We start from the raw sequence: 16,949 nt of genomic DNA on the forward strand, positions 1-16,949 counted from the left end.
ACTTTTCTGGCATTTTTGACATGGTACCTTCAGGAAAGAAAGTTTACTACTATGAATACGTAACTTTTGAGACATTTTGGATATTTGAATGTACAAAATTAACCATAAGGCACCCTGTTTTACCGCCGCATTCAGCAACTCATCACCACGACACTTCAACCAAACCGTGTTCGAGTTTGATTGACAGATGACGTCAGATGCAAACTAGTTAAACAAAGTTTTTATTATTTAAGAGTAAAATTTCGGGTAGATATGATGTCCTAGCTTTCCAACTTCTGGGAGAAAGTTAAGGGAATACCTTCAGTTAAGGGAACTGTTCTGCTATTTAATTAAAACTTTTACAATTTATTAAAATTATACACTGACAAGATGGTTATGAATATGGCCACAGGTTCCAAATGTACTTAACATATCGTGCTTAACATATGTGACATGATCTGGTCCATGGGGGCCAAAGGAGACATTTTTGAAAATTGAGTTACTATAATTATTATCTTAAACAAATATTGGGCTTTAATTTTCGGAAAACACCAAAGGTCTAGCATACTTGATTCTAAAGTTACGAAGTTTTGAGATGTCTCTATCTCCATTTCAAGTTTGCCGCCTTTGGCCCCCATGGACCAGATCGTGTCACATATTCTCTACTACAGTGCCTTTTATATCAAAATGTAAAATACTGTGTAAGTGGTAATTTTTGTGTACAGTTCTTTTTGTGATTTGGAATGAGAGTCATTTTTGTTATTTTATTTTTGCAATTGCCCAGTTTTGCCCTATACTTGCAATACATGATTGCACATATTCGTGTTATTTCACGGATAGAACTTCATTCGGGAAATCAGCAAAAATAAAACCCTAGCGAAAATTCCACTTGCACAGAAAATGCTTGGACTTAGTACTTTCAAAACTTCTCATATTTTTGGTCTCCCAATAGGCCCAAAAGACCCATATTGTTTTCTGAATGCAGTACACATTTTGTTTTGGGGTGCAATTTTACTCTATTTTGTGGTGCTTTTTTGATGGCAAAATTTTTCAAAATATTTGTTTTTGCATACATTTGGTTTACGAAATCCTAAATACCCAATAAAAATCAATCTAAATTTTTCTGTGATTAATTAGTCACATTAAAGGGTCATTTCGTGATTCACATCCTCATCCCCAACATTTCTCAAAAAAAGTTGAGATTTTTATACCACAGGAAAGCTCTGGCTACATAATTTTTATGTACAAAAAAATTCTTGCCGATTAATTCATTTAGCAAAAATATCGTAAAATTTGAATTACGTTCTGGTACATCAGAACAAAATTACAAAAGAGTGGCCTATGGAGCAGTGTAATACATAATCAATTAATCATGCATAACTCGCAAACACAAAATCAATTGAAATTTTGGGAATAAGCTTTTTTGAATTTTCGCAGATATCTACTGACAAAATGTTAAATTCAAAATCTGTGAATGTCCCTTTAAAACAAATTGCCACAATGCCAGTCCCAACTCTATGTGTGTGTAAAGTTCAAGGACGGTACATGTACATGTAGCTATGTACTTCCTGGTTCTCCTATTGAAACAGTGGTTGTGAGCCAATATACGAGTCACAGCCCAAACAAACCCAGACAACATATCGCAAAAATTAAAAGCACCTGTGATCTTGTTAGAGTCCCACCAACAGTATCCGACTGCCTTGTCAGCAAGTTATAAAGGGGATAATTTGGAGATGGCGAAGCCTGAAGCTACATAAGAGACGAGACATGTTGAGCCCAGTGCACCTGGTACAGCTGATAAGCCTGATTTGAGCATGTTGTCAGTCAAACCTGCGGACACATGGGTGCAGAGTGGACAGTTTAGTACCATGCCTGCATTGAAAGAGCCATATGGAATTGCAGTCAACAAAGATGGTGATATTGCTGTGACAAATGGTGATTACAAAACTTGCAAAGTTTTCTCAAAGGATTGTAAAGTCAAGTGTACATTCCAAGGCCCTTTTGAGGCAGATATTTATAGAATTGCTGTTACTGCAGACAACAAATACATCCTCCCTGGCAAGGGTGAGATTCTGTTTTATGATAGCCAAGGCAACAGGTTGAACTATCCCAAGGCATCTACCTGTGATATGAGCAATAAACCTCAATACCCTTTTGCTTTCGCTGTAGACTCAGAAGGCAGGATTGCAGTGGGATTAGGTGATGCCACAATTTCTATTCATCATGCAAATGGCACATGTATATCAAAGTTTGAAGCTCCATCACAATCATACTGGCTTGCTATCACTTCAAAGGGAGATATTGTAGTTTCTTCCTTCAAAGATAAAACTGTAAGACTAATGGATTACTCTGGTAACAATGTCAGAACAGTGCGGCCTCCTCCAGGAGTCACTGAGTGGAAACCTGGCTCTGTATGCTGTAGCAAGCAAGGTGAGATATTTGTGAAGAATTATACAGATGTATATTGCTATTCAGCAGATGGTGATCAGTGTTTGGGACGTGCCATCACAGGACTTGATTGCCCAGCGGGCATAGCTATCTCAGAGGATGGACAGCAACTGTTTGTAGTAGAATTTGGTGAACACGTAGTTAAGATATTCCAAAGACAATAACTGGCTTGTGATAAGTCTATCGGTACTGGCCGTACTGCTATCTAGAGGATGGGCAGCACATCATGGTTTATTTGTAGCAGAATCAAAATGTTAATTGTGACAATATTTCAAAGACCTACCTTTGAAAATTCACAAAATGCTGTCAACTCATAGATTGACCAGCAGTAATCACACAAAAAACATTGTCTAGAGATTAAACATGTATCTTGTAATCTATTTATAAACATAACAATGACAATGATTAATGAGATGTTTTCAACTTATATATTGACCAGCAGTAACTGCTTTAATTAACCCTAAACACAGATGTCAAATTACTATACTGCTCTAGATCACTACTCAAACCTCTAGAGGTATAGTGTTTATGTTACTCTGTGTGAATACTTTGTTGTTAAAAAGGCATATATTGGAATGTCATCTTTCCCTGGGTAAAGATCTGACACCAAGCCAGCCCATGACCAGAGGGTAACATGAGTAGGTTTGTTTCACCTTGAAGGCAAGGATAGTCTTGCTAATATGGACTAACTTTCCCCTAGGCCATCCAATATGCCATGAATTAGTAGGACAACAACTGGTATCTACTGGTCAGTTTATACTCCTATTTCCACATCTGTTAATTTTATATGGGCCTTTGGTAGCTCATACTTTATATTTTTAAATATAAAGTATGAGCTATCAAAATTAAAATGTTAGATAATAAAAAATAGTAGTTAAAATTATGTAGACTACAACGCCAATAAAAAAGGTATAATTAAAATGATTGTGATATCCCAATAGCGAGTCTAAATAAGCAATTAATAGCAATAGGATCCATGTGACATGCCAAAATTATATTTCCTCAAATTTAACTTTTAACATATATGCAAGTACATGTAGACTCTTGTAGAGTCACTATAAAATAACATTTGTGAACAAACTAATGTTAAATTCAAAATCTGTGTCTGTCCCTTTAAAACAAAGGAGTGCTAGTGACAGATGTCAGTACCAATTCTGTATTACCTGTGTGTTAAGTTCAAGGATGGTACATGTAGCCATGTACTTCCTTCCTTTCTTCCTTCCCTTGTTTCTCCTACATGAAGAAATATATAAGCGCTGTGGTTGTGAGCCAAAATATGAGTCACAGCCCAAAGAGCAGACAACATTGGCATAACTTTACATGTTCTTGTTAATACTAGAGTCACACCAACAGGATCCGATTACCTTGTCAACCAGTTGTAAAGTAGATGAATGATATGGCCAAGCCTCAAGCTGCATCAGAGATGGACCCAGTTGAGCCCAGTGCACCTGATACAGTTGATATTCCGAATGTAAGTGCATTGTCAGTCAAAGCTGCGGACACATGGGTGCAGAGTGGACAGTTTAGTACCATGCCTGCATTGAAAGAGCCATATGGAATTGCAGTCAACAAAGATGGTGATATTGCAGTGACAAATGGTGATTACAAAACTTGCAAAGTATTCTCAAACGATGGTAAAGTCAAGTGTACATTCCAAGGGCCTTTTGAGGCAGATATTTATAGAATTGCCGTCACTGCAGACAACAAGTACATCCTCCCTGGCAAGGGTGAGATTCTGTTTTATGATAGCCAAGGCAACAGGCTGAACTATCCCAAGGCACCAACCTATGATATGAACAATGAACCACAAAGCCCTTATACTCTTGCTGTAGACTCAGAAGGCAGGATTGTAGCAGGATTAGGTGGTGCCACAATATCTATTCATCATGGAAACGGCCAGTTTATATCCAAGTTTAAAGCTCCATCACAACCATACTGGCTTGCTGTCACTTCAAAGGGCGATATTGTAGTTTCTTCTTTTCATGATAAAACCCTACAACTGATGGATTACTCTGGTAACAATGTCAGAGTTGTGAAGCCTCCCCAAGGAGTCACTTGGGCACCTGGCTCTGTATGCTGTAGTACTCAAGCTGAGATATTTGTGAGGAATTATAAAGCTGTATACCAGTACATAGCCGATGGTGACCAGTGCCAGGGATGTGTCATTACAGGACTTGATAACCCAAGAGCTATTGCTATCTCAGAGGATGGACAGCAACTGTTTGTGGTAGAACGAGGTCAAGATGTAGTGAAAATATTCCAAAGACAATGATTTGATTTTGATAATGCTACAGGTACTGCGATCTAATAGAGGATGGACTGCACAAGACTTATTTGTAGCTAGAATAATGATGTGACATAAACTGTTTAACTATTTTGCATGTTAAATCGGGTCAACTTCAAGTCTCATCAAGTCCCTAAAATGAAAACATTTTAAATTTGATATGACAAGTGTACTAGTGAGCAATGAAACCCATGCCGCTAATTTCTTAATAGAGACATTGCGATTTCCAAACGTAGACATCGGACGTACGTTGATCTATTGAAAACCACTCTCCTGTATCCAAGAGAGGTCACATATTTAGCTATTTTTGAAGATATTCCACGCGCGAAATCGACGTAGATACATCGTTGAAAATGCACAAAATTTGTCCATTTCACAATATATTAAAGACAGTCAAAGATAATGAACATATGAAGGAAAGTCTAATTATTATTATGATCCTTTTTGTTTGTAACAAATCATTATAATAAAGGTACAGCGATGTGTTAAAAATGGACTAAATTTAAACGCAAATATTCACACAGAGATTGCCCATTGAAATGTGTGTGATACTTTTCGTTAAAAAAATTACATTGCGATTTCCCATTTTGGATCCAACGTAGAATAAAAATGCAGATGCTACGTTGAACTATGCTGATTTTACCTCATGTCTAAGTCCATGCAACGCGCAATTTTCAGGATGAAAAGTCTCATTTTGAAAGTAAAGTCATAATGTATGATGTATGTATGTAGTGATCTTTAATCTACCAAAATATATGTTTTGGGGCAACTATAATATTTGGGGAGCAAAAAAAACAATTAGGTTTAATCAGCATGTAGGTCAAAATTTTAATCAAAATCAAAAGCGGTCTGTTTGAATTTATGCAGAGACTCAGCTCACTGTTATTTTTCAATTACTATGCCCTCTATTGACCTAGATTAGAAGCTGTTAGATTAGATCAAATAGTATAGTCTTTATTCTGGCTTTCTTGTTCTTCTTCGTGACGAATGAGCACAATCCAGTCTGGAACCAAGACTAGCAATATTCAACACCGTATTAACATACGCGAAAACGTACATGCCACGTGCTGCGTTTGGAAAATCGCAATGCCTCTAATATGTTACCTATAATTACCCCAGGGTAATTACCAAATCTGGCCTTTTTATCACTCTGGAAATTATTTTTGTTTTGAAATGAAAAAAAAAGTTAAATAATTATCACTTCTTTATTTTTTCCATTTTTGCTGGCATTTTTCCACCTGCTAGAAAAACCTGCAAACCCAAATTACCCTATAAATGGGCCTACATACATGTAATTACATTCCTGATCTTTTATTTCTGCATTGCAAAGTTGTGTCATGCTTTAACGCATATTTTAACTAAAGCTTTATTTTAAGAGTCAAATTAATTATTGCACTTTCATAACACAATTTTATTGTCTTACATTTGGACATCTTTTTTATGATATCCTATTAAATAAATTAAATAAGGAATTTTACTTTGAAATTAAAAAGTTGAATATACACAAAGTATAGATTGTGGAATTATTTGGTCCCCACATCATACAGAATGATGCCCTGTGGGGCAAGATTTACCTGTGGGGCAAGATACCAACCCGACCCGACCCGTCCCCCAAAATTCGAAACAAACCCACCAGATTAGGACCAATTTTTGGCACACTGGTCCGGCCGATTTGAGCTTCTGTTAACCTCATCCCAATCCGTTCTAGGTAATAATTAGTGATTAGACCGATTACTAACATTCATGCTGCCATAATATTGCTCCTCTGGAATACCTAAACACCCAGTTTAAAATCAGCCCTTTTTGGCAATGTTGACTGTATTGATTTTGATATATACATGAGCAAAGAAAGCAAATTAGCACAAAATTAACCCACCTGTAGAACAGGGTATTTAGAACAGGTCTTGGTGTTGTGCTGTTTTTAGAACAAAGAGAAAAGTTTGATAAACTTACCCAACAATCTCCAGAACTGCCAACCTCACCTCTTTCTGTTGAGATCTGGAAAATTTACCTGCCCCACCTAGCCGAGCGTAAGCGTGAAAGTAACATCTCTAGGTACCCCAATGATACGCCTTAATTAATGCCATATTGTTAAACAAATCGCAAAATAACTGCTCTATTCACCAGCGAATAGCTTCGTAAGAAAATATATTTTTACACTATTTTTTAACAGCAGGAAAAACAGACCCAGAAAAGCTGTAGATACCAAACTTGAAATGACTTGCTGGTTCATTGATAGATCAATTGTTTATGCCTACTGAGGTATTCAGGGGCGGATCCAGGAATTTTCAATAGAGGGGGCGCCAAGCAACAAAGTCAGGCGCCGCTCTGCAAAAATACATAAAGTCAGGCGCCGCTCTGCAAAAAATAGAGGGGGCGCGCGCCGGATGCGCCTCCCTCTAAATCCGCCCCTGGCATTCATTCAAACGTTCCCTGACATAGGTGATTGTATTATCATCAAATTATAACAAAAAATAACATGTAACATTCTTTAAAATGCAAGCGTCCTGCAATTTTTATACCAAATTTGTCATGCTTAAGTTGTTGGCTCTCTCTCAGGTGCCAGTTAGATAATAATAATAATAACTATAATTCAAACTCTGATATTATTTGCAAAAAGAACACTTATTGACCAATTCCAAATATCCAACAACATGAAATCTCATCTCGAATATTTAAAAAACATTTTTATTAAAATAGCATCACACATATTGTGGAAATAATACTAACATAGTACTCTATATGTTGAAATAAAAAAGATAAGCATAGTCTATGATTATGCTGAAAAAATACACAAAAATGAAAGGAAGTTTTCAATATACTCTTTAAAATTGTTCAACATATCAACTTCCTTGTTTCCAGCATGATTCTAGAGAACTTTTTTGTCAACTTGCCGACTTTGATAAAAGAAAGATCTCCAGAAACAATTTGCTATATTCGACCCATCATTCAGCATTAATTCCGACTGTCTGTATGAGAACAGTACTTTGCCTGCCAAACAAAAAGCTTAAGAAAGAATATGTGACCTGCTCCCACAAAACCAGACATAAGTTTGAAAAACTAAATTTGAAAATTGAGTTTTTGATGTCATCATTTAGTATAGATCTTTAGCTTTCATTTGATACCAAAAAAAAATATAATTAGATAAATGCTCCCTAACTCCCCGGACACAAAAGAATTTCCATGCTATCGTATCTAAGTAAGCTTATCATGGTCCACTCTCAATCAGTAATTGGCAAAAATTACATCGTAAACCTGGAAGTGAACTGGAAGTCATCGATAGTCATAGTTTGTCATGATTTTTAAGCTTACATAACAATTTTTCTAGGAATTATCGAAAACATTTAGTTTCCGTTCAAGTTCATAATAAACTGTTGCTAATAAGCAATTCCCATAAACATCTCTTCATCCATAGACAGCTCAGTTGCATATGTGACACAATCTGGTCCATGTGGGCCAAAGGCGGCAAATTTGAAACTAAGATAAAGGTAAAAATATGGAGTAAAAAACAATAAAATAAATAAGAAAATAGACATCAAAAAACTTCATAACTTTAGAACCAAGTATGCCAGACCTTTGGTGTTTTCAGTAAATGATAGCCTATTGTATGTATAATGAAATAATTACAGTAACTCAATTTTCAAAAATGTCTCCTTTGGCCCCCAGGGACCAGATCGTGTCACATATAATATCCTCCTGAAGCACTATATATCTTCCTCAAAGTGGACCAAATTCTATGCGAACGGTGGATGATTCTGTTCCATTTGGGTGCTACAAGTTGAAGGGGAAGTGGGGGGGGCATTTGCCCCCCCCCAAATATTTTTCTTGTCCCCAGTTTGCCCCCCCACTTTTGAGGCAATACCCCCAAACTCACGTAAATTTCCACTTTTTGCGGCAATTTTGCCCCCCAATAAAAATTCCTGGCACCGCCACTGAGCACACTTTGTTGTAAACATTTATGGAAATTATGTCATGTGGGTCAGAATGTGTGCATATGACTGGATTACCACTGCCGATGTACGGTATATGAGTTACTGCGAGTAAAAGACTCTCATTCTCATTATCGATGTCAGTTTTGGAACACAAAGTATATCGAAATTTCAATATTCTCGGTGGTTAAAATTTAACAACATTGATAACTCAATGTTGGAAACAACAGATATATCCCAATGAACTGAAACACCGCAATGGTTAATTCTCTTGCACCTACTGGTGCACTTATACATGTATATGTATGTATATGTAACCCGATCTGGTCCATGGAGGCCAACGGCAATAAATTTGAAATTGAGATAAAGGTAAAAATATGGAGTAAAAATATAAGAAAATAGACATCACAAAACTTCGTAACTTTTGAACAAAGTATGGTAGACCTTTGGTGTTTCAGTATAGCCTAATGTTTGTATAAGGTAATAATTATAGTATGGTAACTCAATTACTCAAGTTCATGGACTAGATTGTGTCACATATGCTTAGAATATCCTCCATAATACACTATGTACCTCATGTTTATTCATGTAGAATATCCTCCATAAGACACTAGGTACCTCATGTTTATTCATGTAGAATATCCTCCATAAGACACTATGTACCTCATGTTTATTCAGGTAGAGTATCCTCCATAAGACACTAGGTACCTCATGTTTATTCAGGTAGAATATCCTCCATAAGACACTAAGTACCTCATGTTTATTCATGTAGAATATCCTCCATTATACACTAGGTACCTCATGTTTATTCATGTAGAATATCCTCCATAAGACACTAGGTACCTCATGTTTATTCATGTAGAATATCCTCCATAAGACACTATGTACCTCATGTTTATTCAGGTAGAGTATCCTCCATAAGACACTAGGTACCTCATGTTTATTCAGGTAGAATATCCTCCATAAGACACTAAGTACCTCATGTTTATTCATGTAGAATATCCTCCATTATACACTAGGTACCTCATGTTTATTCATGTAGAGTATCCTCCATAAGACACTAAGTACCTCAAGTTTATTCATGTAGAATATCCTCCATAAGACACTAAGTACCTCATGTTTATTCATGTAGAATATCCTCCATTATACACTAGGTACCTCATGTTTATTCATGTAGAGTATCCTCCATAAGACACTAAGTACCTCAAGTTTATTCATGTAGAATATCCTCCATAAGACACTAAGTACCTCATGTTTATTCATGTAGAATATCCTCCATAAGACACTATGTACCTCATGTTTATTCATGTAGAATATCCTCCATAAGACACTAGGTACCTCATGTTTATTCATGTAGAATATCCTCCATAAGACACTAGGTACCTCATGTTTATTCATGTAATATATTGTCCATAAGACACTAGGTACCTCATGTTTATTCATGACACTTTTCAAATCCAGCTGCCAGCTGGACACACATACAGCTGCATGTTCTCACGTGTTCTATACGGTCTCCAATGGAGCATTCCAGACACCAGGTACCTCATGTATATTCGCAATAATGACCACATCCTGTTGGACACATTGGGTTTTTCTCCAGCCACTCTTTCATATGTTCTATATGTCCGCCATGGGAGCAGCCTTGACACCATGCATACAAGCCTTTCACAGGAAGATGACTGAATAATAAAGAATAAAAAACAATTTGATTTAATAGAGCTTAAAAGTAACAATTAACTCACTTCATAACTCGCAAAAAATTGGGACCGATTACCGAATAGGGAGCAACTTTACTAGTCTTATTTCAAGACTGCCCTACCACAACCTTAAACCCTAACCCTAAGCTCCGTAAACAAGGACTGGACTCAAGTCTAGAAGTTGCACCATATTCGGTAATTGTAGCAAAAATGTATATCCTTCATGGATGTAAAAACCTTTTGTTCCAAAAACTTACTAAAAATGCAGTAATTGACAATGAAGCCTTTTGAATTGCAACAAATTCCATTTAATCATTAATTTCTCGATTATTCTTTACACAAGGTTGGTATCATAACAAAGTTCAGGGTTGTAGCTACGCTGGCATGATGCTGGCCGACCGGCACAAAAAAAGGGGGGGTGATACTCCCATAGCCTATTCTCAGATCCCTCATGTTCACTAGAAAGATTGTGTCCCAAGCCTGTGCTCTAATTAATGAATTGGATAGTAAAATTAGCCGACAATCAACTTGGGCTAGCTACATGTACAACCCTGCCACAGTTAACAAAATTCTTCACATATTCATAAGTTGCATTAAAGACCCATTCAGTGATCCCAGCGCAAGTGTGAAAAATTTAAATTGTTTATAAATTGCTTAAAAGTGAAGGATAAGTTATTCAAATTGTCATTTGGTATTTTTGAAATGACAAATTTGGCAAAAAACGAAGAAAACAGCAGTACTAACGAAGTTGAAGCCCCATTCAAATACATGTAGCTAATTTAGATACGGTCAGTATCTAAATTACAGATTCATGTAAAATGTCTTATTTTGTCTTAAATACAGGGCTTTCGACTGAACCACTCGCAGGCTCTAGCACATCTATGACAATGACAAAGGTACCAAAATCTGAATTTTGATGATTTTTACGATCGTCCAGATGAGCAAATCACTGAATGAGCCTTTAAGTTTATTGTGGTTAAGGTTATGGCCAATCAAAGTAGTGGAGACTTTCTTTTATTGATGTATTTATAATATGCTTACCATACTGAGCATGTATTAGTGAGTGAGGTACATTTGCCTGATGAGCATGCCCAGGAGACTGTGTCTAGCTGCTTATTACATCTATTGCACTTACCATACTGAGCATGTATTAGTGAGTGAGGTACATTTGCCTGATGAGCATGCCCAGGACACCTTGTCTATCCATCTTTTGCACTTACCATACAGAGCATGTATTAGTGAGTGAGGTACATTTGCCTGATGAGCATGCCCAGGAGACTTTGTCTAGCTGCTTATTACATCTATTGCACTTACCATACAGAGCATGTATTAGTGAGTGAGGTACATTTGCCTGATGAGCATGCCCAGGAGACTTTGTCTAGCTGCTTATTACATCTATTGCACTTACCATACTGAGCATGTATTAGTGAGTGAGGTACATTTGCCTGATGAGCATGCCCAGGACACCTTGTCTAGCTGCTTATTACATCTATTGCACTTACCATACTGAGCATGTATTAGTGAGTGAGGTACATTTGCCTGATGAGCATGCCCAGGAGACTTTGTCTAGCTGCTTATTACATCTATTGCACTTACCATACAGAGCATGTATTAGTGAGTGAGGTACATTTGCCTGATGAGCATGCCCAGGACACCTTGTCTATCCATCTTTTGCACTTACCATACTGAGCATGTATTAGTGAGTGAGGTACATTTGCCTGATGAGCATGCCCAGGACACCTTGTCTATCCATCTATTGCACTTACCATACAGAGCATGTATTAGTGAGTGAGGTACATTTGCCTGATGAGCATGCCCAGGACACCTTGTCTATCCATCTATTGCACTTACCATACTGAGCATGTATTAGTGAGTGAGGTACATTTGCCTGATGAGCATGCCCAGGACACCTTGTCTATCCATCTTTTGCACTTACCATACTGAGCATGTATTAGTGAGTGAGGTACATTTGCCTGATGAGCATGCCCAGGACACCTTGTCTATCCATCTATTGCACTTACCATACAGAGCATGTATTAGTGAGTGAGGTACATTTGCCTGATGAGCATGCCCAGGACACCTTGTCTATCCATCTATTGCACTTACCATACAGAGCATGTATTAGTGAGTGAGGTACATTTGCCTGATGAGCATGCCCAGGACACCTTGTCTATCCATCTTTTGCACTTACCATACTGAGCATGTATTAGTGAGTGAGGTACATTTGCCTGATGAGCATGCCCAGGACACCTTGTCTATCCATCTATTGCACTTACCATACAGAGCATGTATTAGTGAGTGAGGTACATTTGCCTGATGAGCATGCCCAGGACACCTTGTCTATCCATCTTTTGCACTTACCATACTGAGCATGTATTAGTGAGTGAGGTACATTTGCCTGATGAGCATGCCCAGGACACCTTGTCTATCCATCTATTGCACTTACCATACAGAGCATGTATTAGTGAGTGAGGTACATTTGCCTGATGAGCATGCCCAGGACACCTTGTCTATCCATCTATTGCACTTACCATACTGAGCATGTATTAGTGAGTGAGGTACATTTGCCTGATGAGCATGCCCAGGACGCCTTGTCTATCCATCTATTGCACTTACCATACTGAGCATGTATTAGTGAGTGAGGTACATTTGCCTGATGAGCATGCCCAGGACACCTTGTCTATCCATCTATTGCACTTACCATACTGAGCATGTATTAGTGAGTGAGGTACATTTGCCTGATGAGCATGCCCAGGACACCTTGTCTATCCATCTATTGCACTTACCATACAGAGCATGTATTAGTGAGTGAGGTACATTTGCCTGATGAGCATGCCCAGGACACCTTGTCTATCCATCTATTGCACTTACCATACTGAGCATGTATTAGTGAGTGAGGTACATTTGCCTGATGAGCATGCCCAGGACACCTTGTCTATACATCTATTGCACTTACCATACTGAGCATGTATTAGTGAGTGAGGTACATTTGCCTGATGAGCATGCCCAGGACACTTTGTCTAGCTGCTTATTACATCTATTGCACTTACCATACTGAGCATGTATTAGTGAGTGAGGTACATTTGCCTGATGAGCATGCCCAGGACACCTTGTCTATCCATCTATTGCACTTACCATACTGAGCATGTATTAGTGAGTGAGGTACATTTGCCTGATGAGCATGCCCAGGACACCTTGTCTATACATCTATTGCACTTACCATACTGAGCATGTATTAGTGAGTGAGGTACATTTGCCTGATGAGCATGCCCAGGACACTTTGTCTAGCTGCTTATTACATCTATTGCACTTGGTATGTATGGTGGTGGATTGCTGTCAATGACAATAAAAACATTGCTTGAAATGCAGGAAACAGGTTTATGTATCGTACATGGAAACAAAGAAACAGAGAAACATTGAATCATCACCAAAGAAGATCAAGATTATGATTCTTAACCGTAATTCTTATCATATTAATATACAACAAGGAGAAAGAACCATCACTTATTGCATGCTAGAACATTTTAAACATTATTTTACAATGTAAACATAATATACATAAGCAGATAAGCCCAAAGAAAAACTATGGGGACTTGAACCACAGACCCTCAGATCACAGCAGCTGATAGGTGTATCCCATCATGCTCTGCGGTACCATAGTAGAACTGCACATGCCATAGAAAGTGTACACAAAATCCCTCACTTCAACTTTCAATTACTCGCTTATATCAGGGAAGTTAAGACTTTTATTTGAAAAAATATGATCTCTAAAGTATTGTGAAACTATCCATAGCTCTCATATTTAAGCCGCTCTTACTTATGTTTTGTATGTATTTGCTATGGAGCAAACAGATAGAGTGCAATGCATGATGGGATACTCCCTTCAGCTGCTGTGCCCTCAGATGATGAGCCTAATGATCTACACAGTCTGTCCTTGATCTACACGGCTGTAGACTAGTAGTGCATCAGACTTGTCATCCGATGTACTCCATACCAGGCTTCCCGTTAGTGTGCGTCATTGCGTCCAGACGCGCATTTTACCAATTTGGACACCAAGTTTCAGATGGCCGGTCGTATTTTGCGTCCATCTCACAAGCATGTGGACGCAGACAAAACTTCGAAACTTAATCATTAATTGATGATAAAATTAAGAAATTTCCATTCTTTTATATTTCTAAAATAATAAAAGCCCCAGAATTTAACCAACCTGCTAAGAATTGAAGTAAATTCTGCAATATTTGTAAATGCAACATCAGGAAATGCTTTCCGTGGGTTTGATAGGGAAATCCCCCCACTTGATGAAATTTGCTTTGTTTACTGGTGTGTCGGACTCGACTGACGATGTGCGGTTAATGTTTATTTAATTATTTATTACAACCCGACAATATTCAGATATTTATTGTTTTAAGTTTATTTTCTCATCAATAATCTGCCTTTCCTTTATTAATATTATTGTTACGATGAATAAAAGCAATTTTAAAGACAAAATCAAAATGATAACTTTTTATTTATTTATTGTGGCAGCACGTGATTTAGAAGTTTTAGCATCAACCACAAGTTAATCTTAAGAAGTGCGAAACTACGAAAATGTGTTAAAAATTGGCAGAGTTTGTGCATGTCTTTGCATATGTTTCTGACCACGTTTCGGACCAAAACTGACACAGAAATGAGAACATTTATTATAGCGGCTGGAGATGGAATATCATGGAAAATGCTTTTTTATTTTATTTGAACGATCGATGTTTGATGAGGTGGAGACCGCGGGGGTACGTGTAGCAACAAGGGATTGCCGGCCGTTCTGATCATGGCATGCCACAGCGTGTTTCCCGGTATGATTGATCATGAATTTCAGATCATGAGATGGACGCATAAATATTTGTCTGGACGCAAGTTTTTGCAACCTTGTCGGCAAACTTGCGTCCATATGGACGCACATTTTTTAAGCCTTAACGGGAAGCCTGCTCCATACAGGGTCTACTGAGCACAATGTTAGCAATATTTCAAAACATGAGTGAAAACCTTGATATATGACCACTTATTAATTAATTATATTACTCACTTGATTGAGCATTCCTACATTGGGATGGTTGCTGAGTTTCACTATTTCAGTTGCAATGCACCACAATTTAAACCTACTCAATAAATCTGAAATGAAACAAAATGTTGAAACATGTTACTAAAATGCTTGTATAAACAAAATGCAACAGTGCAATATGGCCAATCCACATGGCTGCAGCACTGCCAATTGACAAGTGTAACACATTTCAAAACTAATTAGACACTGGTAAAAACAATGTTTTTCTCTAGGCCACACAAGCTGGAAACTAGAATTACGTGGTTCGTAATTAAAGTGGTCCCCACACAAAGGTGTATTAACATTGAAGGTTATATGCAATATGCAGATAAGTTCATTTATATTCAGAAATATGCAAATAACAATAGAGTGTATGCAATAAACCAACCGGAACGATATAACAATTGAGATGGCAGCCATGTTGGAGGACAGTTCTAAAATAGCTTAAGATGACAGAGGGACAGGTCTCTAGATCGATTCCACATCCATTCATACCTATCACCTGTTTTAATGTATTATCATGCGATTTGCCCCGTGGCACCTTATGGAGGACAGAATTTTATTTAAATGAGGATGACTCTGTCATGAGTGACGTCGTATTGCATACCCTCTATACACAAAACTATGCAGCACATCAGGCCACCATATACTATCATTATACCAAGTTTGAAGGTGATCGATTGTTGCATTTAAGCTGCAGAGTGATTTAATGAAAATGTAGGCAAAATATGCAAATAAGCTCATTAATATTCATAAATATGCAAATAACAAGACACAAAACTATACAGCACATCAAGCCACCATATCCAATCACTATACCAAGTTTGAAGTTGATCAGTTATTGCATTTAAAGGTCAGATATATTGCTCGGACAACATCATATCATTGGCAAGCTAATATTATGAGGACAATGAAAATGACTCTTTTTTGAGAAAATAAGACGTTTAAAATTGATATTCCGCAAAAACCAACTTAAGCGGTGAGTTCCTTCGAAAGAGACAGATTTGACCTAGAAAAAAGTTGACGTCATGAAATGAGATGTGCCTGCTTTGAGAGAAGGGACTGTAAACGCTCTCAATACACAGAACGTATACTGTTGTTGTTCTCAGATAAAAGTCTAATCATATAGATAAAATCAGCCGCTTCTTTTTTATATCAGTAAATTGTGATATTACAGTTCATATGTATATCAAGTTGTTGAGAAATATTTTGACTAAACAATAAAAAATATTTTAGACCAATTTTACCGTGCCAGCTAAGAATTTGAGCGTGATGTATATCCATATTACTATGCAAATAAACAATTTCAATGGCCTTTTGTTTGAACCTTCCTGATTTTGCCCACAAGGTCGTATATTATACACATGACTGAATGTCAAAAGAGCTCATATCCAGGGTTCATGTGTATGTAGCATGACTCTTCATTTACTGTGACGTCACCAGTCTCCTGCCATGGAAATCAATTTTGCTTCGAACGGGGGAAGGACCGTACATTTGTGTACGAGGCAGCATTTACAAACACAATTTCTCTTTTTCAG

The 16,949-nt window shown here is 37.5% G+C and overlaps 1 protein-coding gene across 1 annotated transcript in view; it reads right to left on the reverse strand.

Annotated features, from left to right (window-relative positions):
* Positions 1-8,620: 8,620 nt before the first annotated feature.
* The window catches only part of LOC140162806 (GATOR2 complex protein WDR24-like), a 32,629-nt gene continuing 24,300 nt past the window's right edge, over positions 8,621-16,949 (reverse strand). The window contains 3 exon segments of the mRNA XM_072186110.1: positions 8,621-10,319; positions 13,558-13,670; positions 15,397-15,482. Coding sequence (XP_072042211.1) covers positions 10,184-10,319; positions 13,558-13,670; positions 15,397-15,482 — 335 coding nt within the window. The 3' untranslated portion in view covers positions 8,621-10,183.

Source organism: Amphiura filiformis, chromosome 10 (assembly GCF_039555335.1).
Source record: "Amphiura filiformis chromosome 10, Afil_fr2py, whole genome shotgun sequence".
In the NCBI taxonomy this organism is placed as follows: domain Eukaryota; kingdom Metazoa; phylum Echinodermata; class Ophiuroidea; order Amphilepidida; family Amphiuridae; genus Amphiura; species Amphiura filiformis.